The sequence below is a fragment of the Tribolium madens genome, unplaced genomic scaffold (genome assembly GCF_015345945.1).
Source record: "Tribolium madens isolate multiple individuals breed KSU strain unplaced genomic scaffold, Tmad_KSU_1.1 Scaffold_3;HRSCAF=73;Tcas5.2_LG2, whole genome shotgun sequence".
NCBI lineage: Eukaryota > Metazoa > Arthropoda > Insecta > Coleoptera > Tenebrionidae > Tribolium > Tribolium madens.
In genome coordinates this window covers 6485729-6507010 of record NW_025401006.1, presented here as the reverse complement: position 1 = coordinate 6507010, position 21282 = coordinate 6485729, and the positions used below count along the sequence as shown (strand labels likewise).

General features: G+C 35.4%; 7 protein-coding genes across 12 annotated transcripts; 2 read left to right on the top strand and 5 right to left on the bottom strand.

Annotated features, from left to right (window-relative positions):
* Positions 1-12: 12 nt before the first annotated feature.
* Positions 13-2779, bottom strand: LOC123008119 (protein PTCD3 homolog, mitochondrial). Its single transcript, XM_044403744.1, has 6 exons — positions 2666-2779; positions 2038-2616; positions 1551-1984; positions 1282-1501; positions 318-858; positions 13-201 (listed from the first exon to the last, which is right to left on the bottom strand). Exons 1-6 carry the CDS (start codon positions 2698-2700, stop codon positions 46-48), a joined length of 1965 nt encoding a protein of 654 aa, XP_044259679.1. The 5' UTR covers positions 2701-2779; the 3' UTR covers positions 13-45.
* Positions 2780-2782: 3 nt separating this feature from the next.
* LOC123008121 (transcriptional adapter 1-like) lies at positions 2783-3808 on the bottom strand. The gene is made up of 2 exons (XM_044403747.1): positions 3692-3808; positions 2783-3638 (listed from the first exon to the last, which is right to left on the bottom strand). The coding sequence occupies exons 1-2, from the start codon at positions 3693-3695 to the stop codon at positions 2797-2799; spliced, it is 846 nt and encodes a 281-aa protein (XP_044259682.1). The 5' UTR covers positions 3696-3808; the 3' UTR covers positions 2783-2796.
* Positions 3776-5610, bottom strand: LOC123008120 (F-box only protein 6-like). 2 transcript variants are annotated; one of them, XM_044403746.1, is made up of 3 exons: positions 5462-5610; positions 4086-4995; positions 3776-4029 (listed from the first exon to the last, which is right to left on the bottom strand). In XM_044403746.1, the coding sequence occupies exons 2-3, from the start codon at positions 4899-4901 to the stop codon at positions 3874-3876; spliced, it is 972 nt and encodes a 323-aa protein (XP_044259681.1). In that variant the 5' UTR covers positions 4902-4995; positions 5462-5610; the 3' UTR covers positions 3776-3873. The 2 variants fall into 2 exon arrangements, with proteins under 2 accessions (XP_044259681.1, XP_044259680.1); XM_044403745.1 differs by having other exon boundaries at positions 4086-5011; positions 5462-5609.
* Positions 5611-5927: 317 nt separating this feature from the next.
* LOC123008122 (larval/pupal cuticle protein H1C-like) lies at positions 5928-6871 on the top strand. Its single transcript, XM_044403749.1, has 2 exons — positions 5928-6089; positions 6149-6871. The coding sequence occupies exons 1-2, from the start codon at positions 6078-6080 to the stop codon at positions 6788-6790; spliced, it is 654 nt and encodes a 217-aa protein (XP_044259684.1). The 5' UTR covers positions 5928-6077; the 3' UTR covers positions 6791-6871.
* Positions 6872-8543: 1672 nt separating this feature from the next.
* LOC123007418 (larval/pupal cuticle protein H1C) lies at positions 8544-9438 on the bottom strand. The gene is made up of 2 exons (XM_044402712.1): positions 9316-9438; positions 8544-9259 (listed from the first exon to the last, which is right to left on the bottom strand). The coding sequence occupies exons 1-2, from the start codon at positions 9322-9324 to the stop codon at positions 8621-8623; spliced, it is 648 nt and encodes a 215-aa protein (XP_044258647.1). The 5' UTR covers positions 9325-9438; the 3' UTR covers positions 8544-8620.
* Positions 9439-10111: 673 nt separating this feature from the next.
* Positions 10112-21236, bottom strand: LOC123007884 (prominin-1). 5 transcript variants are annotated; one of them, XM_044403373.1, is made up of 20 exons: positions 20775-21236; positions 18024-18265; positions 17479-17534; positions 16060-16274; positions 15826-16013; positions 15685-15780; positions 15429-15631; positions 13517-13916; positions 12660-12978; positions 12092-12614; positions 11543-11701; positions 11365-11489; positions 11221-11280; positions 11106-11168; positions 11024-11059; positions 10938-10979; positions 10728-10763; positions 10632-10676; positions 10532-10582; positions 10112-10484 (listed from the first exon to the last, which is right to left on the bottom strand). In XM_044403373.1, the coding sequence occupies exons 1-20, from the start codon at positions 21209-21211 to the stop codon at positions 10457-10459; spliced, it is 3324 nt and encodes a 1107-aa protein (XP_044259308.1). In that variant the 5' UTR covers positions 21212-21236; the 3' UTR covers positions 10112-10456. The 5 variants fall into 5 exon arrangements, with proteins under 5 accessions (XP_044259308.1, XP_044259309.1, XP_044259312.1 ...); XM_044403374.1 differs by having other exon boundaries at positions 10938-10955; XM_044403377.1 differs by lacking the exon at positions 20775-21236 and adding an exon at positions 18759-18812.
* On the top strand, positions 18863-20042 carry LOC123007885 (D-aspartate oxidase). Its single transcript, XM_044403379.1, has one exon. It carries the CDS (start codon positions 18863-18865, stop codon positions 19883-19885), a length of 1023 nt encoding a protein of 340 aa, XP_044259314.1. The 3' UTR covers positions 19886-20042.
* Positions 21237-21282: the final 46 nt, after the last annotated feature.

Here is a 21282-nt window from a genome sequence, read left to right as displayed (position 1 = left end):
TGAAACAAAAACTAGTTGTTAAACAATATTTTTTATTAAAAAAACTTATACAGAGCCTTTAGCACTAACTAGTGAGATGTCTCCCACGATTTTTGTTAGCCTGTCGAGAAAAACTTCGTCCAAATTGAGTTTTTTGTGAAGTCTGACTGCCATAGCGTTAGCCTCCTCAAACCCACAGTCGACACAATATTGAATACAAGCCTGCAAAAAATTTCATTTCAATATAAAAAAAATACTTTCATAGCCAGTGGTAAAAAATCATTTTTACGACTGGCTACGCTCGTTTGCTACACAAGACTTGCTAATTTCTAACTTACTATAGCTCGTGAAGGTGCTTTCTCCTCTATACACAAATCAACAAACTTATCTAACGCTTCAACTTTCGGCACTCCTGCAATACTTTGCTGATTCTTGTCTAACTTTTCCATGACAGTACACGCTTTCTCGAACTCTTTATTCCTCGCTAATAATAGTAAAACTTTTCCTAACAAATCCCCCGTCAATGCTGCCTTCATTTTACTATTTTTATAATTCTCTGGATCGTCAAACCTAGAATAAATGTCCCACCCGACATTGGCGAATTTTTCATTTAAATCAGGAGTGAGAAGTTCCTCGTTATTTGTCATCGCATTTAGAACCATTTCAATAAGATTTTCACGATGTGAGTGATCGAAAATGACCAAGTCTGACCATAGTTTTGGTAAGTATTCGATGGCACCATTCACGTCGACTTGGTTGAGTACTTCAGCCATTATCGCGGGTTCGGGTACGTAAATGTGAGGTACGAGTTTGTAGTAAACGTCATTCATGAACTCTTCGATTGGGAGATTAGCGCAAAGAAGAGCAAAATAGTGACGACTAAAATTTTTTTGAATAGAAACATAATATGTAATGTATGTTTTAAATTGCCGTGGAGAGTCAAGAACACATGTCAAGAACAAACTAATAACTCAAAACCTAAATTAAACTAAATGTAGACAGTCAGTTAATCAATGAGTTTATTTATATTTTAAAGTAGCAGGTACAGTACTGGTTGAGATTTATTAAACGCCGATTAACAACTGTGTTGCTTTTCCGGACGTTCCAATGATTTAAAATTTGTAGAAAATGTAATCGATTTCTCTGATAGTAATCTCCATAACGTATTAAAAATAAAAAGTAAACTTTTTGTTTGCATAAATTACATCTATTATGAAATTACATAATTAAAAACGTCAACTAAGATGTATTTATACTTGACGATCCACAGCAATTAAAAACAGATTGACTCATTCAACGTACTAGTAAACCGATTCTTTGTATGAATCCCCTATTAAGTTATAATTTTCGCCATGATGTAATAGACGATCGATGCGTTTACCCAAAGAGACGTCATTTAAGGAGTACCGACATACTTCCATTGCCGTTACAAAAAAATTAATGTCTTTCAAATCCCGAATTTGATGTTCTTTATTCTCTACTAAATTAAGTATATCGTGCAAAATTGTACTCACTGGTCCCCCTACGGTTTTCTTGTTTATTTTTTGTTGTAATTTTTTTACTTAACTTACTGTCTCTATAGAAAGTATTTAAAACAAAACTCCACGACCCCAACGAAGGTTCAATTCCCAATTCTTTAAACTGAGACAATGTCATAAGGGCGAATTTTTTTGCTCCCACTGGAGGACCCATTGTACTAAGTGAGCCAAGTATTGAATTTAGTGTCCCCAAGTTCGGTTTGAGTTTAGCATCTTTCATTTGGTTGAGAAATTGTACGACAAGAGACCATCTCAAATCAAAACTTTCTTTCATAATATTGACGACAGAAATTAAAGAATTGTAAGTGTTAGTATTGAGAGGAATCTTGTTTTGTTGAGATTCCTCAAACAATTGCATGGCCCTATCTACTTGATAGTACTTAGCCATTCCCTGGATTATGGCGCAGTAAGCTTCGGGGGTTTTATTGGGCAAGTCCATAAAAAGTTGTTCAGCAAAATCGCCATCCCTGACAAAAAATTAAAAATGTAAGAGGAGCTTTTCCAGTCACTGGTGACTTACTTCCACGTTTTCCTCAACTTCTCCTTACCCTTATTCGACTGTTTGAACCACTTTTCCTCGATAAACTCATCAGAAAGACCATCCTCGCAATTCTGGTAACAAACCAACTCCAGCAATCCTTGTTCTAACTCAGGGGTGACCTCAGCCCCTTTTTCTTTCAGTAACTTATAAACCATAACGGCATCACTCACTTGAGCTGTTTTTATAAGTTTCTGGAGATCACTAACAGCAACTTCGCTGTTTTCACTATAGACCATCGGGGGCACAAAGGCCTCAATCATGGGATCTGCTTCTTTGTGTTGAAACAAATCGGCATGTTCGCGCCTTATCCAATGAGCCGCTTTACGACCGGCCTCTTGAGACAACGCAAAAATGCGTTTTCCACTGTTCGACAATGGAATCAGATATGGGTCATCATGGTATTTGTAATGGCCAGCTGTTGGGTCCCTTCCAACTGTGCTCTCCAACGCACGGAGAATGTCAGTAGGACCACGGGGGATGCGTTTTGGGATTTCGATTTTTTCGTCAGTGGTGGTTGCAAAACCGGCCAATTTTGAGGTTAGTTGAACTCGAGACACCCTATAACAGAGTTACATAATACCTGAGACGGATAATTGGAGAAATTTACCTCGTGCGTAAGGCTACTTTAGAAATATTCATCATTTTATTTCTTAAAACATGAGATATTTGTGTTGGGTTTGGGAAGTGAGGTTATGTGTTGCGTAATGTGAATCAGAAGTTCTCAAACTTTTGTAACATTTATTCATCGACTTGCAAACTTAATTTAAATAAATTAACACTTTGCATCTCGTGGAGTCCCAGAATTTGCGGGTTTTCCTTCAAAGTCTCGTATAATAACTTAACGGTTAAGGTTTTATCACACTTTCTTTTTTTGGCGCACGAGTAGGCAAAAGCGGCTTGCTGTTCTGCAACTTCCAAACTCGGCTTAGACCTCGGAATGAACGTATCCTCCTTATCCAAAACCTCAGTCTTGCTCTCTTGAGTTTCATCAATTACATTGTGAAAATTCCTGATGAAAGGATCAGGAATTGGTAAATTAAACCCATACTGAAATTTCCCATCCCTTACTTTATACCCCTTCATTCTGGAAATCATCGCTGTCAGAATATTCTTAACGAAAACCTGACACGCGTGTACTATCAACTCCGTCACGGTCTCCTCGGCCCCATCGAGGCCGTTTTCCCAACTTGTCACTGCAATTCTGGTGGACACAAACCCAGAATCGGGCATGAATAATTCAGCCGCCGCGCTGCGGTTTTCGTACTCTTCGGGGGACAGTATCGTGGGGCTCGAGGGCTGGACGTAATCGACATAGTCGGCGCACTCGAAGACGCCTTTGTCGCAGGTGTTTCGGGTGGTTTTTGTTCTACTGGAGGTGCGTTTTGCCAGGAGGGCGAGGAGGAAGTAGTTGTGAGAGCGGATTTGGTCTTCGTTGACGAGGAGTTTGCGGACTTCCGTGTCGAACTCTGTGCGAGTTATGGGGGACTTGAAGGAGAACCACTGGCGGAGGAGGTCAAAGTATTGCTTCCGCTGGTCTTCATTGAGACAGGCTTCGAGGGCCTTGCGAGCCTCATTTAGGTCTATAAAAGGTTTTGGGGTTATATTAGAGAGTAAAACATGAAGGACTACTTACCCATCTGTTATTCTAACCTCCAATATTCTTAAGACCGGGTTTTCGACGTAAGGTAATGACAACAGGGGTTCCCAAACAAAGACGAACTTTTATTAAATTTATTAAGACAAAATACGAGTACAATAGAATTTGAAATTGGTAACATTTCTTTATATTAGATTTTCAAAGCATAACAATCACATTTACTCCAGAGGCTCAATTGAATCAAATAATATTTTTAAAACGCCCCCAGCCATCTTACTACCGTAGTGGCCTTTCCAAAACTGCGTATCTCTTCCTTCATGTTGAAAGATAATCCTGTTTACTCCTGGAGGATACTCACTGACAACCATTTCAACCTAAATAAACCAAATTGAGTTTTTAATTACATTTGTTAGAATACCTACTACTGTACCTTAGACCAAGTAGCACCAGCCCACTGCTCCACTCTTAATTCTTTCTGTTCAACATGGAGAGGTTCTTCTGTTTCTTCTTCTTCAGTGTCATCACTACTATATTCTTCATTAGATGTTTTAGAGCGGCTTTTAGTTTTATCTTGTTTGCGACCATACAGTTTACAAATCAAACGATAAACGCTGCCGCAATCAAATCTAGCAGCCACCCATTCACTTAAATAAATGTGTGGCTTATATTTCATAAAAATAAGTCTCAAAAGTCTGTTATTTAAAGACACGTCTTGGAATTTATTACATTCATAGTAAGAAGTTGCAAAACAGCTAGTTTTTCCATTAAATTCAGGAGTATCAGACGGAAGTGGGTCCGAACCACAAGGCGGGTCTTCAATTCTAAAGCCATCACCATAATTCATCACAATTTTCCAGTGTTGGTATTGGTTCTGTCCATTTCCATTTTTTATTAAATTCTTATCAAAATAATCACTTGTTAGAAGACAGTAATAAACGTACCAAGGCAATTTTTTCGGTTTTTTATTGTACTGTCTTGAATAAATATCGGACCAGAATGAATCAGACTTGATAATGTTGCACCATTTTTTGCAAACAAGGCTCGCTTTTAAAACTTGCTTAGGAGGGATGTAATTGAGGATAATCGTGACGATTTCTTCAGGTAAGTAAAAATCGTTGAAATACAAACCATTATTTGAATCTTCAGAGAACGTAGAATGAAATTTGAACGTTTCCACTGGCTCAAAGTCATCCGTTGCCTGATGATATTCTTCAGGAGTTATCATTTTCTTGAGATTGTTACCCATTAGATTTTCACAAAGTCGGCAAAAACAGTAATTTTAATGCACCAATGAACTTGACTCTTGCTTGGATTTAATGCAGCAGGGAGCTGTTTTCGACCTTGAATGAATCATTTCTAAAAAGCATCACATTTACCGGCGAAAGGCAATAATTTATTACAAATTTATATAACATAAATGTAGAATGTCTTATTAACAGTTATTATTATTATCCAATCATGATTTTGCTTATTTACATTACTAAGTAAAGAAATAGAAAATTCATTTTTTGAATTCGTTTAAAAGCTGATGAGTCGCTGTCACTTTGACAGTTCCCTAACCTCAAACCAGCTTTTTCAAGTTTGTTGAGTTGAGTTTACATAACCTACATAGTCCATAAGTCTATAACTCACATAACTACAATAATAAATAACAAAAACCAAGAAAAAAGGTTGAGCGAACTATTTGTAATTTTTAAATTAAACAGAACATTAATAACTAAATAAAAAATACAATAGGATCCTTATACCTCCGTTGTTTCGTACACGTAAAAATAGTTAGAAAACTTATAAACATGTATTTCCTACCTGCGCCTAAATAATTTTTTAACATTTGTTGAATTGAAAGTCTTGCTAATAAGTCTCCTCTGAAGGCTATTTTGATAGGTAATAGAAACAACAACTAGAGCTAAAATCGTGCGTAGGTATTATAATGCGACACATTTATAAATGTTCTGGGTGTACCTACAAATAGAAAGTTGTTCTTTGTTATTGTGAAAAAAATTTTTGCAAGACCTCTTAACAAGATTTTACGTAGTTCCAAATCAAATTCATATTTTTATTGACTTGATAAATAGGTACTTTTATTTTAATGACGAAATTATCTGCAATTGTAAAAAATATCTATTATCTATTCAAAGTATTATAACTATTTATAAATGCATCTGTCTTTTTTTGTCTCGTGATTAAATTAGCCTCTTCATTTATTTTTAAAATAATGCTTAGTCATTATTAGCACATCCACCTTGCTCCTGCAACATTATGTAAAATCTGCAATTATTAACAAGAGGTGCCGCCCTAACCCAGACCTTCATCGTTTGCGAAAGTGGACCACACCTGAGGCTCTCAATTGTGCAACAAATTTGTATAAAAATCGCCGAATAGTCGTCAACACTATCAGTCTTCACTAAACCAAAAAACCACAATGGCATTCAAAGTGAGTTCTTCCAACCCCATTTACCAAAACCAGATTTAATACAATTAAAAAAATTTCAGTTCGTAGTCTTCGCCGCCGCTTTGGCTTACGCCAACGCCGGTCTTATCGGAGCCCCCGCCGTGGCTTACTCCGCTGCCCCAGCTGTCAGCAGTGCCTACATCCACCAAGCCGCCCCTGTCGTAGCTGCTGCTCCCGTTGCTTACGCTCACGCCGCCCCCGTCGCTTACACTCACGCCGCTCCCGTCGCTATCCACGCCCCAGCCGTCGGTGCTTCTCACCAAAGCGTTGTCCGCTCCCTTGGAGGCAACCAAGCTGTGTCAACCTACTCCAAAGCCGTCGACAGTGCCTTCTCCAGCGTTCGCAAATACGACACTCGTATCACCAATGATGCTCTCGCTGTAGCTCACGCTCCAGTTGCTGTAGCTCACGCCGCTCCCGTTGTCTCTACCTACGCTGCTCACGCCGCTCCCGTATACTCCACCTATGCTCACGCCGCCCCAGTTGTTTCCACTTATGCTCATGCCCCAGTTGCTGTAGCTCATGCCGCCCCTGTTGCCACCTACGCCGCTCATGCCCCTGTTGCCACCTACGCCGCTCATGCCCCAGTTGTTGCCACCAAAACTGCCGCTGTTGCCTATTCCCCAGCTGCCGTTGTTTCTCATGCCACTTTCACCGGTTTGGGAGCTTCCTATGCCTGGTAAATCGAGGTCTGACTGCGATTTGTACAGATAGTTTTAGTGTAACTTATTTATGAAAATAAATAAAGAAATCATAAGAAAAAATGAAGCCTCTTTCATTTTTACAACAAAAATTTTTAAACGTAGATAAAAAAATTACTCATTACACTAAACACACAAGAATAATGCGGAAACATGAAAATACTCGTAGCTATTTATGTATTAAGTACGCAAAATAAAGTTTTAAGAGAAGAAGCTACAAAAGAGAGCGTTTCTCAATCTATTATTATTATAATTATAATATATTGTACCCTGCGATCAAAAAAAAAATAAATTAGAGTGATTCGGTGATTCAAGTCCTCCAGATGGCGATCCTGATTTTTGACATCAAATGTCAGCGGAAACTTTGACAAGTTTGAGTTTTATTCCTTTTGAGTGAAATAATGTTCACTTTAGGGCAGAAAATTTTTATTGCTGTACAAAAGGAAAACGGTGGATGGTCATTTTCACTTACAGTTTGTGTGGAAAATTTCCAGCCCAGATTCCCAGCCAATGTGTTGCCAACTGTAGAATTTAATCGACGCCTACTCTAATTTATTTTTTATTTGATCGCACGGTATTTGCGTATGTGATGCATACAAAATTTTTTGCAGTTTAGTTCTCTAAACCTTTGAATCGATAAAACTTTATTTAATTTCATACATTGAAATCAATACTCGAAATTCACATCAGTGCCTAAAGTGCTTATTTCATATACTGACGGCATTTCACGCACTGAAAAACAAATTTTGAAATATTTTAAATAATTAAATTTTATTAGGAAAAAACGATATTGTTTTATGCAAGACTGTTTTTAACGTTCGACTGCGGCATATTTTCACGGTAAAAAAACCAGTCGTTCACAGTTAATAAAGTATGTATAAAAAAAATGAAATTTTGGAAAACAATTAAACTTACAGAATCTATTATCGTTCTGATGATTTCATCTTATTTAATGAAACACGTTTTTGTTGATAAAAAAAAGGTTGTTATATTTTATTGTTTTACTAATTTTTCTGCTTGTAGAAAAACATTAATTTTAATCGAAAATTACCTAATTATTAATATCTTATGATTTTTTTACTTGAAAATAAGTTTTTTTTGTATATTTTTTAAAATACTGTAATTTTTTAGAAAAAGCAAACAAAATAAAAATGTGCTTTAGTGTTTTATTTATAGAAAAAATTCTAATATAAATTAATACATACAGGATGCGCCAGAACTCGTGCCGCAGAGAAAAATGTCATATAAGGTAAGGTACCAGGAAAAATTTTATCTATAAAAATTTCGAAGTTATGAGGGTTTAAAGTTTGCACTTTGACTCTATTTATTACTGTTATAAAAATATTTTTTCAAGTTTTTTTGCTATAGGCTATTAAAAGACGAAAGAAGGAAGCTGTATCCTAAATTGTAACTCTGTTCAATGTTAATTGTGGCTTTTATTGGCAAAATTTTTGTCCCTTTACTAAATAATTGTAAAAAAACATATACAAGATCATCAGTATCATTATATAGATATAAAAAAATGTCAAATGTCAAAAAATAAATGTCAAAATTTTTTTCGTGTTCTTGGTATCTTACTTTACTTGAAAATATGTATAATAAATTCAAATGGATTTAAAATAAGTTTTTTATTAGGCAATTGGTAATTTTTTTGGAAAGTTAGTCATAACAATTTTAAAGACAGGGATTGAAACTAATCTTTTTTTCTGTACCTAGGTGAAATAAAATTTCATAATATTTTTATATTTTTATTTATTTTTCATAAATAAATAACATTAAAACTATCTGTACAAATCGCAGTCAGGTCTTGGCTTACCAGGCATAGGAAGCTCCGAAACCGGAGAAAGTGGCATGAGATACAACGGCAGCTGGGGAGTAGGCAACCGCTGCGGTTTTGGTGGCAACAACTGGGGCATGAGCAGCATAAGTGGCAACTGGGGCATGAGCAGCATAGGTGGCAACTGGGGCATGAGCAGCATAGGTGGCAACTGGGGCATGAGCAGCATAGGTGGCAACTGGGGCATGAGCATAAGTGGATACAACTGGGGCGGCGTGAGCGTAGGTAGAGACAACGGGAGCAGCGTGAGCTACAGCAACTGGAGCGTGAGCTACAGCGAGAGCATCATTGGTGATGCGAGTGTCGTATTTGCGAACGCTGGAGAAGGCACTGTCGACGGCTTTGGAGTAGGTTGACACGGCTTGGTTGCCTCCAAGGGAGCGGACGACGCTTTGGTGGGAAGCACCGACGGCTGGGGCGTGGATAGCGACGGGAGCGGCGTGAGTGTAAGCGACGGGGGCGGCGTGAGCGTAAGCGACGGGAGCAGCAGCTACGACAGGGGCGGCTTGGTGGATGTAAGAGCTGCTGACAGCTGGAGCGGCGGAGTAAGCCACGGCGGGGGCTCCGATAAGACCGGCGTTGGCGTAGGCCAAAGCGGCGGCGAAAACTACGAACTGAAATTTTTGAAAAAATTGTAGCAAATTTATTTTGGAGTATGCCACAGACTTACTTTGTACATTGTGTTTGTTTGATTCTTTCTGCAAAGAAACTGATGCTGTGATCTATGTTTCAAGGGATTTTTATACCGATGCGAAATTACACAAGTACACGCGCGTTGAGTTCGGTGGTCCACTTTCGCTTTCGGTGAAGGTCTGGGTTAGGGCGGCACCTCTTCGTCGCGAATTATGTTATTTAAAATTTATGTCCCACTCAATTAACTTTCGACTTTTATTGTGGCAAAATTTCCATCTTGTGACATCGTAAACTTGTCCAGACTACTGGTACATGATCTTAACACATAATTTCAGATAAAATTTGTATGCAAATTAAGCCATTTTTAAATTTTTAAATTGATAGCCTTTTATTCGTTATTAAGTATCCACAATAAAAACCACTGATTGTTTAAGTTTTCTATTTTAATATTTTAAACAATAATATGATGCATTCTTAAAAACATTTTTGTACTTAAAACATTTATAACATTTGCCCAATTTTACTGCGTTTTTAACAAAACTAATTCGTATTCTTATTATAATCCTATGACTGCTGAAGAAGCTCAATTTAAGTAAAGTTTGATCATGACATGAATTTTCATGTGGAAGGTTTATAAATATTGATTTCAGAGGCTTCCTTCTGAAAGGAAGTTAAATTTTTAAAAGCTTCTACGATAGTATTAATGTCTGGTTTGTTTTAAAACAAGAATACAAAAATCAAAACACACTTTTCATTGTAAATAAATTTATTATGAATTTACTACAACTATTGTACAAGTATTTATTTAAATAACCACTAGGGTAATATAATACATAATATATATTATAATAAATCTATTTTTGTTACGCAAATTAATATTTTTATAAATAAATTAATTGTTGAACACAAAATTGCATTTGTATGGCAGCATTACAGCAACATCATTAAACTTTGTATGGGAAGGTATACCTATTTAATTACTAATTAATACATACATATTTGTAAAACGGCAGCAAAAAATTAAATCAAATTTATAATTAATAAACACGTAAATTATAAAAATGTTTATATTGCAGTGATATAAATGAACCATAAAATAAATAATAATTTATGTTCAAATTAAACTTTTGCTAAATGGGTTGTTGAGGTCAATTTCTAAATAAAACGAAAATGTCATTTCAAAGCCAACTTCTTGGCGAGAGTGATCTGAAAAATGCATTCACATTTGCAATTCTTTCTCATCCATAATTTACCCTGATTTCCAGCAAATCGGTTCTATTAGTTTGAATGACTCATGTCGTCCTCTATGAAATAAATATTAATAACCACTTGTGCAAAATTCCAAGACATCACCTTTTTGGCGACCTTGCTCTCGATATAGAGGGAATCTGCGGCACTCTAGACATAATAAATTTCACTAATTCGAAGCCTAAAATTATTTAAACTGACCTAGCAGCTGATATCCTTGACGCTATTGTAGCCAGCCTGAAATGCATTCATTACATAATCACGTGCAAAATTATAGCCCGAGATTTAGAGACTTTCTAATAATCACGTGGAGATCATTTAGGGAAATTTGAAACGTGTCTTTTTACCCATATTGAGTTTTGCACTAATTGTGTTAATTGAGAGTGGGAGTTTTTGTGTTTATTGATTTACCTTTTGGGAGAGCGAGCTCTTGAAGTTGACGGAATAGGCGTCCTGCAATTAAAAAAAAATTTTTGATAGTTGAAAAAAGTACTCACTTTGGTAGCGGTGGTAGTAAAGGTTCGCTACTTTGCCTAAAATTTATTTTTATTAAAATATTTCAAAAGTCATTTAACTCACCTAGGCGTAATCCATGTCGAGGGTTCGTTCTGGCCGTTTCGCATTTCACCATCTGGAGGGGTTCTTTCAAAACATTATTGAATCCAAAAGTATTATTTTAGCGTTGGATACTTACTCTGAAGAAGGGGTAGCCCACAATCCCTCTTCATCTATTCTCACCCCGTCTCTGGTGCGTCTAAAAGAACATTTTTCAACACTTGAATATTAAAGTCACTTTGATGTAGATTTACACCAAATTCTAATTAAAATAATGGCCTACCTATGTGTTATAGACGTTAATAGTTCTTCATTAAGGTCCCGGTAATGTTCGACTAAATTTAATACGACGGGTACAATGCCCAGGGATAACAAAATCAAAAGAAAACACGACACGGAAATTCCATTCTGAAAAAGCAATTTTATTAAAATTTTTGAATAAATAATTAGTCTTTCCTTACTGTTGGATTTACTATTAATTTACAAATGGAGAAACGCATCGTCTGGAAAATTTCCCAAAGCGGACGGCATCGACCGATCTCTTTTGTCACTTTTGTTGTTGTGTAATTGCTTAATTCCTCCAAGTAATTTTCTAAGCGTAACAAAAATTGCTTTGTAATCTGAAAACCGGAAGATTAAGACATGTGAGTAATTAAAATTAAAGTAGTAAGCGCTTTGAAGTTGGAGTTTTGCGACAAGCCAAAAACTAGAAAGCAATTTCGCACTAAGTTTGCCTACTTCAACAAAACTTACAAAGAAAAAAACTATATTTATCTAAATGCTCTCAGCATAAACTCTTTAAGCGTTATTAATTTTTACTCGTAGTAACGAAAAGCAAAAATCAAATTTTAGTTCTAAACAACTTTAGAATAATTATCACAAGTAACTAATTTTTTATAGGTACAATAATGGTTTATTAAAAAGTTTTTTATGTTTTGGAAAATTGTTTGTAGTAACTATTAATTTTTAGCAAAGTTTATTATTCCAGTTACATATTATTAATTACTCACTCTCTCGGCAATCAGCGCTCCTTGCGTATCCATAAACAGCTGAATATCCCTCAAATGTGCCAAAGACCTGTTGGCCTGTTGACTCAAAGGATGAATGAGAATCTCAAGGGCTGTTATTTTATAAAGAAGCTCATCTCTCAATTGTTTCAGTCGTGCCGTTTCATTATGAATAATTTTCCTCACCGTAAACGCCAAATTATCGATTCTTTTTGAACTCGTCGGATCCGTTAATTGCCTAGCGACTGTGTTTAGTTGATCAGCAAACGAATTCAAGTCTCTTTTAGTCAACGGTCCGGAAATTTTAGTCCGGTATTGAGTCAAATTAAGTGACAAAATGGATGCAAGAAACTGAAGGTTTAATTGAAGCGAAGGACTTAGAATTTCCACCGAGCTAGTTGGGATAGTAAAATTAGAAATAACCCTTGTGAAGTCGTCCCAAGACTTGTAATTTGTGACAGAGTTGGTGTTAAAATGGTTTTGTAAGTGAAAAGTGATGTAGGCGGGCTGGTTTCTTTGGCAGTTTCTGGAATAAGAATTTTGAGGGAAGCTCAGAGAGGAAGTGACTTACTTGAGCACGTCTTCGATATGTAAAGAATAGTTGGGTTGCAAAGCTTTGAAAACGCCCTCTTTGAGGATTCCTCCTTGGTTTAAGACCAAACTGAGGGTCTTGTATTGAGGTTCGTCGTAGAGAGGGTGACATAGCAAACATTGTCCATGAGTCCCCAGTAAAAACGCCGAAATTCCCATCCCCCATATTACAAAACATATTAAAGTCGTGAAGATAACACCTGATACTAGTAAAGGTATAGTTCTGGAAGTCGTTGTGTTTCCGCAAGGCGCCCCACATAACAATATTCCCCAAACCAGAGCTACCATTGTTGAAATTCCTTACGATAACAAGAGTTTATTAATGATAAACAATTTTGTTTGTGCTAATTTAGGCGGTATTATTGCAGTGATGGATCGATCATTTTGTTAAAAATCGCGTTTTTTGTAGTGGGGGGCGTCGCTTTGTACATATTTAATGTGTTATTCAAAAGTATTCAAAGAGTAATCACTTAGAGAATTTCATAACCGGCGGCACTACGTATTATGCAAAGAATACAGAGTGGTTAGGTCTATGGATGAAACAAAATAGGATGTTTCAGGGCATGCTGAGAAAGCTGCATAATTTAAGTGGAAAGTCTATGAAAAACCCAGTGCTGCGTTACACCAACATAAAATTTGTGAAAAGTTTTTCAAGTACTGCGGCAATAAATTATTTGATTCGAATATCAGATCAGCACCTGTCCTTGCAATTAATTGTACATTGTAAATCTCAATTTGGGTTACAACAAGGTGAGCGAGTTGAAAGAAATCGATCCCAATTTTATGAATGGAAAAATCTCTCTCCTCTAATTAAGAGCGTGCGTTTTAAAAACTCACCTAAAACCGATAACCATCGCCATAATTCCCACCTGTTAACCGTCTCGACGATTCGCAACGTCTCTCGCTGGGTATTTCTAATCGAATTTGACAAGGATCTTGATAACTCGTCTAAAGAATCAGTCGATTTGTAGATTTCACTGCGTCTCTTACTCAACAAGCTTTTAATTTCTGCAAAATAAAACTGTTTAGTGATTAACAACACTCGGAATAAATAATTAAAAGGCCTCAGGTGCACTATTCCCGATTCATTCGTATCACCTGCCACGTGGGAAGCTGTCTCCGTAGAAACCCTTTGCGGAACTAGTCGAAAAGCATCCCTAACATTTTCCACATTTTTCTGAAACTTCTTCTCTTTTTCCATGCGTTCGAGTTGTTTGATTTTTAAATCTGTTGTCAACTGAAAACAAAGTTTCTATATCGATTTTTCAATAAAAACTCAAGTACGTAGTCTACACCTGCATCATAAAGCTAAATTGTTACAGACAGATCAGCACGTAAAATATTACGAGGGGAATTATGCCGGTGCTAAAGAGCACGATTTCGCTATTATTTAGGGGTTAATAGAATAATAAAATTTGCACGAGAAGTTTCGCCGAATTGGTGAGTCGTTTTTTAGAAATATGTGTGATCGCGTTCTTCAGGAGCTTATCTTTATGGGCTCCTGATGATAGTGAACCGAGTTTTACGAGTGGGGCCCTCGTAGTGGAAGATTAACACGTTGGGAGAGTTGTAGGAGCTGCTTTCAGAAAATGATAGCTTAAGATTGTTGTGAACGAGTACGAATGTGCAATTTTGAAAGATTTTCCACGATATTTTGCATTTGAAAAATAAAATTATATGTATATATTTTTTTAAATATTTAAGTCTCTTTGATAAAACATTTTTTATTAAAATAGTGTAATTTGTTTTATTTTTCCAGAAATTTACAAACTTATATTAAAGCAAGAGTAACAAAAATATTTACTTTTTAATATTACACATACAGGGTGCGCCAGTACTCGTGCCCCAGAGAAAAATGACATGTAAGGTAAGATACCAAAAACACGGAAAAAATCTTTAAAAAATTCTATCTATAAAAATTTTGAAGATATGCGACTTTTGCATTTTGTCTTTATTTATTTCTGTTGGAAAAATAATTTTCCAAGATTTTTTTGCTACAGGGTATTAGAAGAGAAAACAAGGAAACTGTATCCTAAATTATAACTCTGTTTAATGTTATTTGTGGCTTTTATTGGCAAAATTTTTGTACCTTTACTAAATAAATGTAAAAAAACATATACAAGATCTTCAATAGACATACAAAATGTCAAATGTCAAAAAATAAATGTCAAAATATTTTGATAGAATTTTTGAAACATTTTTTCCATGTTCCTGGTATTTTATATTACTAGAAATTGTTCTCTGAAGCACGAGTTCTGACACACTTTGTATATCTAATATTGACCAATTCGGCCAATTTTTAGATAATTTTACTCCATTGCATATTTACCAATAAAATGCATTTTCCAACCAGCTCATAAATACTTCTAGTAATTGATCATATTCAGGCATAAGGTCCACAAAGGTCTTGTATGTAAATAGATAAATGTCCGATTTAAGCATGAAATTGGAGCACGAGAATGTAATTTGAGAAGGAGAATCAAATATAGCAGTGTGTATAAGCACAAATGTCTTTCTGGAATTATCTGGTAATCTATGGCTTGTGCTAATTACGAATCTAGATAGGGAACCAGAGACCGCGATTAAATATTACCTTGCGCAATAACTGCAAGTATGATATCTCCTGGAAGCTCTAAATTCTATGAATATTGTTAATTGCACTAACTATGCAAACTACTTTACTAAATTGATTTAAATATATTCTTGTGATTTTAAATCAATCATAGATTGTTCTATTTTAATCACTCACGTTGCTGCAAGAGAACGAGACATCAAGGCCTGTATACTGTAAGGTGTAACACAAAAGACGATCTTTGGGTCGGCATTGTTGTCTTGTGATTGTTAATTGTCTCGAAATGTCTTTCAAACGGTCTTGTAGCAACTTCTTGGCCACTTCTGCTAAATGACATTCCTCGAGCAAAGCAGAAACTAGTGAAGTAACTTCATCATTGGCTAAAATAACTTTCAAATTTTGCCACAATAAAAATAAATCAATACTGTGATACCGGTTATCAATTCATCGAGAGTATCCAGAGCCGTATCGATCCCCGTCTCGACTGCCAATTCTTGTTGAAACCTCCGCCCCAACAACTCCTCCAAATCTGTCAAAATCAACTCACTTAAGAAACCAGCGACTGTACCATTACCTTCCAAATCTTTCCTGACTGCTTCAATTGCGGCATCAGTAGAAGTAGTCGCGACAAAAGTCATCTGCATGTGAGTGTTTCTCAAAAAAGTGTCGAAATCGTCGAAAATCAGATTAGTTGTACTCTCCGAATGGGACATTTGCCTCGAAATCTGTTCATTTCCCAGAAAAATTAAAACGATCGGGAAACTAAAACCGCGTTCACCACCTAATTGGAAAGTTTACCCATACTTACAGTTCAAGTGTTAGAAAGAAAATGAGAAGAGCTGCTAAAGCTCGCTCTACACATTTGTCTCGGAAATCTAAAGAGATGTCAGATGCGTCTTCGGTAAGTCGATGAATGTTGCGTTTAGTGCAACAAAAGTAAAATAAAGTCATGAAAGGAATGCAAAGTGTCAACACTGTCCAAAAAATAATCCACAATAAGGTTGCGAATTCTAGCTTCAGGAGCTGTAAATAAAATGATTAAAGGCGGTAGAAGAAAATGGGATCATGACGATGCTTAAATTTTATATTAATTTCCGGCGAAGGATAAGTAAGGAAACGATTATATTTAGTAGTTGGTAACTCGTGCTATAAATTGGAAGAAGTTGAGGGGTATAACGTGTGCCATTTATCAGAGAGTCATTAGAGATTTAGGTGCAGTGGCGTCGGTAAGAGGCTCCTCAAAATAAAAGAATTTAACAATAAAAACACACAAATGTAAAGATGCGAATTTGAAAATCTAAGCTGGAAGTTAACAACGTAAAAATATTCAAACGTAAATAGAAAAAACATGACACGTAAAAAAAATCTATAAATAAAATATTTAGAAAAAGCATAAAACGGCACCTTCTTGTGCTCTTCTAAGCCTTGCTCATCTCAAAGAATCGTTGAATTTTGATATGTTTACTTTTTAACTAATGCAAATACAGTCCTGATGACAAAAATTCTGTTCCAGATTATGCATATTACAGTTTGCTCGTTGACTACACTCATAAATACAAGAAAACAAAAAGTACATACAAACTGGTCTAACATATAATATCAAAAACTTTCCCTGCTAGCCGCCACTGTTCAAAATAAATATTTTACAAAAAATATAGTTAACGAAACAAAATATAAGTAAAGTTATTATTAGTTTTAAGAATTTTTTTGAATTTGGTGAGATTTATTTCGATTTATAAAAATGCAATTTATTTAAGTGTTAGATTAAAAAGAACATTTTTACATAACTTGAAGCATCTCGGAATGAATTTTCAACTGTTAATTATATTATTCAAAACGAACAATTAAGTCTGTAAAGTTTTCTTTAGCAAAAAATTAGCCCAAACTGATTATAAACTTCCGCAAAGCATTTCATGCCAGTTCTCGCAGAAATAAAAAAGTCAGATAGCAGAAATGGTTGTGCATAATTGATACATTCCAGTGTAAATTGGGTTAGTTTAGTTGAAGTTCACGTCGCATCTTCAGCATACTTTAACTAGCCGGAATTTTTCGTCTAGTTGAAAATGATGCCAAGTTTTGCAACAAAATTCGAAGGGAGATAATGAAGGTGCTGAAACAGCATAATTTTCTCTCGAGGGTTAAGGTATTTAAAAGTTAAAAAGTTATGAAAATGGGGTGGTTTTTAGTCACGGCGCCGAAAGTTTGTTATTCCAGTCCGGCCCATTACCTGGAATGCTACTAGGTGAAACGGGATCCGCTTCTGGAAGACATCGCGGACAAGATCTGGAACAAACAAAACACTTTGAGCAATTGTGTCTTCGATTTTCTCCGAATTAACGCTTTCGGGTCACGAGCCTGACTTGAATTCGGCAAAAAGGAGTTTCAAAGCGGCTTAAATATTTAATTGTTCGAGGAGATATTAGCCGTTTTGAGAATTCGTTTTAATTATTCAATTTGTTTGTGAAAAAACAATTAGTCGCTTCTCGGTGCAAACCTATTAAAAATTTATATTTCACATGTAGAAAACTAGAAACGCTGATGTTTCACTCTAATGATTTTAGAGTTTCGATTTTGTTCTCTTTGTCGGCTCTCAGACCTAATGCTTTTACGACGAAAATTGATTTTCGATGAATGAACTTGTGCGTAACTGGGTTACCAGGAAATTAGGTACTGATCTAAAAATTATTCTCACAAATCATAAATAATGCCAAAACTTTTCTTTTTTCATTCATTAGACTTGAAAAAAAAATAATTGGTGAAAAATTAGTTTACCTGTAGGAAATTCGCTCAATTGTAGATACTCCATTAAGTTAGAGAAGACTTCGAATAATAAGTGCTCTCCTTCCAGTCTAAGGTTACGGATGCGCATTTCCTCTCCCTTGGGGACATCTAAGAATTGCAAACCAGAGATTCTTGCAGATATCTTTGTGATATTTTCAAATCTAATTTTCTTATCGCGTATTCGGGAATTGGCCGCTTGAGCAAAAGGGGACCCTAACGTGGAGCTAATAGATCTGAAAAACACAAGATTTTACACACATTTGCAAACACAGCTTTTTGATACTTTTTATTTTTTATTATTTAAAAATTATAATAAAATAAAATAAAATTTTCTTGTTTGTCTTTTAATTCGCTACTGTACAAGTCACTACTAAACACTATTATTGTAATTGTAAACCTCTTAAAATTTTCCGTAATTAAAATATTTTGAACCATAAGTAGTGAATGGTATTAGAAAAATTGTAAAAACTATGAACACGTTTATATAAAAAACTGGAGCTTTAATCGATTTTGTCGTAAATTTTTCATTATAATGTTGTATTGTTTAAATTTTTAATCAAAACGTAATAATAGAATTAAACGTAATAATTAATTTAGCAGTCAGAAATATCTGTAAATGAATGTATAAATATGTAAAATAACACTTTTAAACGTATAAAATAAAGAAAGTTTTGTTAATAGTTTAATCTTTAAATTGTATTTATAATAGAAATACCAAATCATTACCAATCCTGTTTTTTAAACAAAACTGTTTGCTTTGTCTATTTCCCATTATCACCGCCTGCAACAAAGGTCACGATAAGATAACTCGTTTTGTTTCAACAGTCAATATGTTGTCCGTCGCTGTGATAGGAGCGGGAGTGATCGGCCTCCCATCGGCTTTGGCCATCCAAGAAGAATTGGGTCCGAAAGCTGAAGTCATCATTTTCACGGACAAATTAAGTCCTCAAACAACAGGTGACGTATCAGCCGGTCTTTGGTCCCCCTACCTCCTCCAAAACACTCCAATTGACCAACTCACAAAATGGTCAAAAGCCACACAAGACTATATTCTCAAATTATGGAAAAACGGCGATGCCAAAGTAACGGGGATTTCCCTCCAATTAATAATGGCGTTATCAACTAACAAGAATTACAAACCTCCGGAATGGATCAAGATTAGTTTGGGTCATAGCGAGTTTTCGCAAGATCAACTCAAATATTACATTGAAAGATACGGCGAGAAGTTCACCGGTGGTTACGCATTCGTGGGGTTCATCTGGGAGCCGACGAAATTCCTTCCATATTTAGAAAAAAAATTCAAGGACAGAGGCGGCCAAATTCGGATGAGAAAAGTCGATAATTTTGCCGAATTATCACATTTTGATGTTGTGGTGAATTGCTCCGGGCTCAATTCACGCTCTCTCGTCCCTGACCCTTCAGTTCATCCCATCAGAGGTCAAATCGCCAGAGTTCGCGCCCCGTGGCAAAAACACACTTTTATGCTTGATACGGAACCTGGAAATTACATAATCCCAAACGAAGACTGTGTTATAGTCGGAGGAACTCACCAAGAAAATGATTTTAATATCGGTATCTACGACAGTGATAAAAATCATATTTTGACCGGTTGTAGAAAATATCTACCCTCGCTTACAAAAGCTCCCGTGATTAGAGATCAAGCCGGTTTGAGGCCGGGTCGTGATCAAGTTCGATTAGAGATTGAAGATCGAAAAATTGGGGAGAAGGTAATGAAAATTGTACACAATTATGGACATGGAGGAAGTGGAGTTACTTTGTCGATAGGATGTGCACTCGATGCTGCAAGACTTGTCAAAGAAGCTGCAGGCTTTGCTGGACAAAGCAAACTATAGACTAAACAAAAATTTTGAAATAAAGGATAAAACAATAATAGAAACAGGAATAGTGTGTTAAGTGCATTTGCAATATTTTTTTATTTTTAAATACAGAATTGACATACAGAAAATCCGACTTGTAAGAATATAATAATAAATCATTATTTTTCACGAAGTGCGTCTATTTTCTATTTGTGGAACATTTTTGGTTAATTAAGTTTATTATTGTCTTTTTAATTAATTACTAATTAAGTAATTAAATACAAAGTTGCTAAACAAATTAAATTTTCCTTTAAAGAAAGACATAATTGTACTCGTAAGACAGGTCAAAGTTGTTTTTAAGCTAAAATTTATTGAATTCTTAAAATTTGAAATATATTGTATTTTTAATTTAATGTAAATGAAAATTTTGATTTAGGGCAAAGTTACTACCAGGAAGATTTGTTAAAAATTATTACGTAGAGAGGAAAGTCTGGTTTCCCCGGATTATAATAATCCTTAATAGGAGAAGACTGCGGAATATTTTATCGGATAATGTTTGTAATCACCTCTATAACCTTTTACTAATTAAATTTGAGATTACACATCTCTTTAAAAAAACAAGATAGGTATTTCAATATTTTACAAGTTAAGTTAATATTTAATCTAAACCAAGTTTTAGGGAATTATTTTCTCATCTACTAAGCGAGCTTTTAGATTTAGATTAATTAAAGCTTACTAGTTGGTAAGCCCAGAGGAATAACTTAAACTATAATTAATAAATAATAAGCGAACAAATCAATTTCTTTTAAATTTTTGACAAAAACTTGTCGCATAAAATCGATTTATCTTTCGTTCCAATAATTGAAATTGTTTGTTCGTGCTTTAGCAATTATAACCAACAAAAACCTCCAATTTGAATACGTACTTTCCCGCTGATCTCTTTTTGGATTCCTCCGTAATTCCAGAATTTATCAATGCCGTTTCGCCGTTTATTGTTGCCGTTTGAAAGTTTGCACTGCAATTTGCGATAGCTGACTTTTCTTTATTGGACGTGGAATTTGTGTCGTTGTTTACTCGTCTGTTTAGATTATTTTCAAAAATGCATCCGTGAGATTGTTCTTTCGACAAATAAACTTTCTCGTCGCATAATTTGTGGAAGAATTTCGACTTCATATCGTCAGAACTATTCTTGTATGGACATAACTTTGTTAGGCAACAGTTTGTAGGTAAAAGTGGTTGTTTGTGAAGACGGAGCAAAGTTCTAATACAGTCCGTTTTTGGAATTGCTAAATCGGAATTTTTAAGTTGCTCAGATTTTGTTGAAAACACACAAAATTTAAATATTAATACGAGAACAAGCATTGTTATAAATTTTTACAAAACTAAAGAGAAAATTGTGTTATTCAGCCGCACAGTTTAAACTGGATTACTTG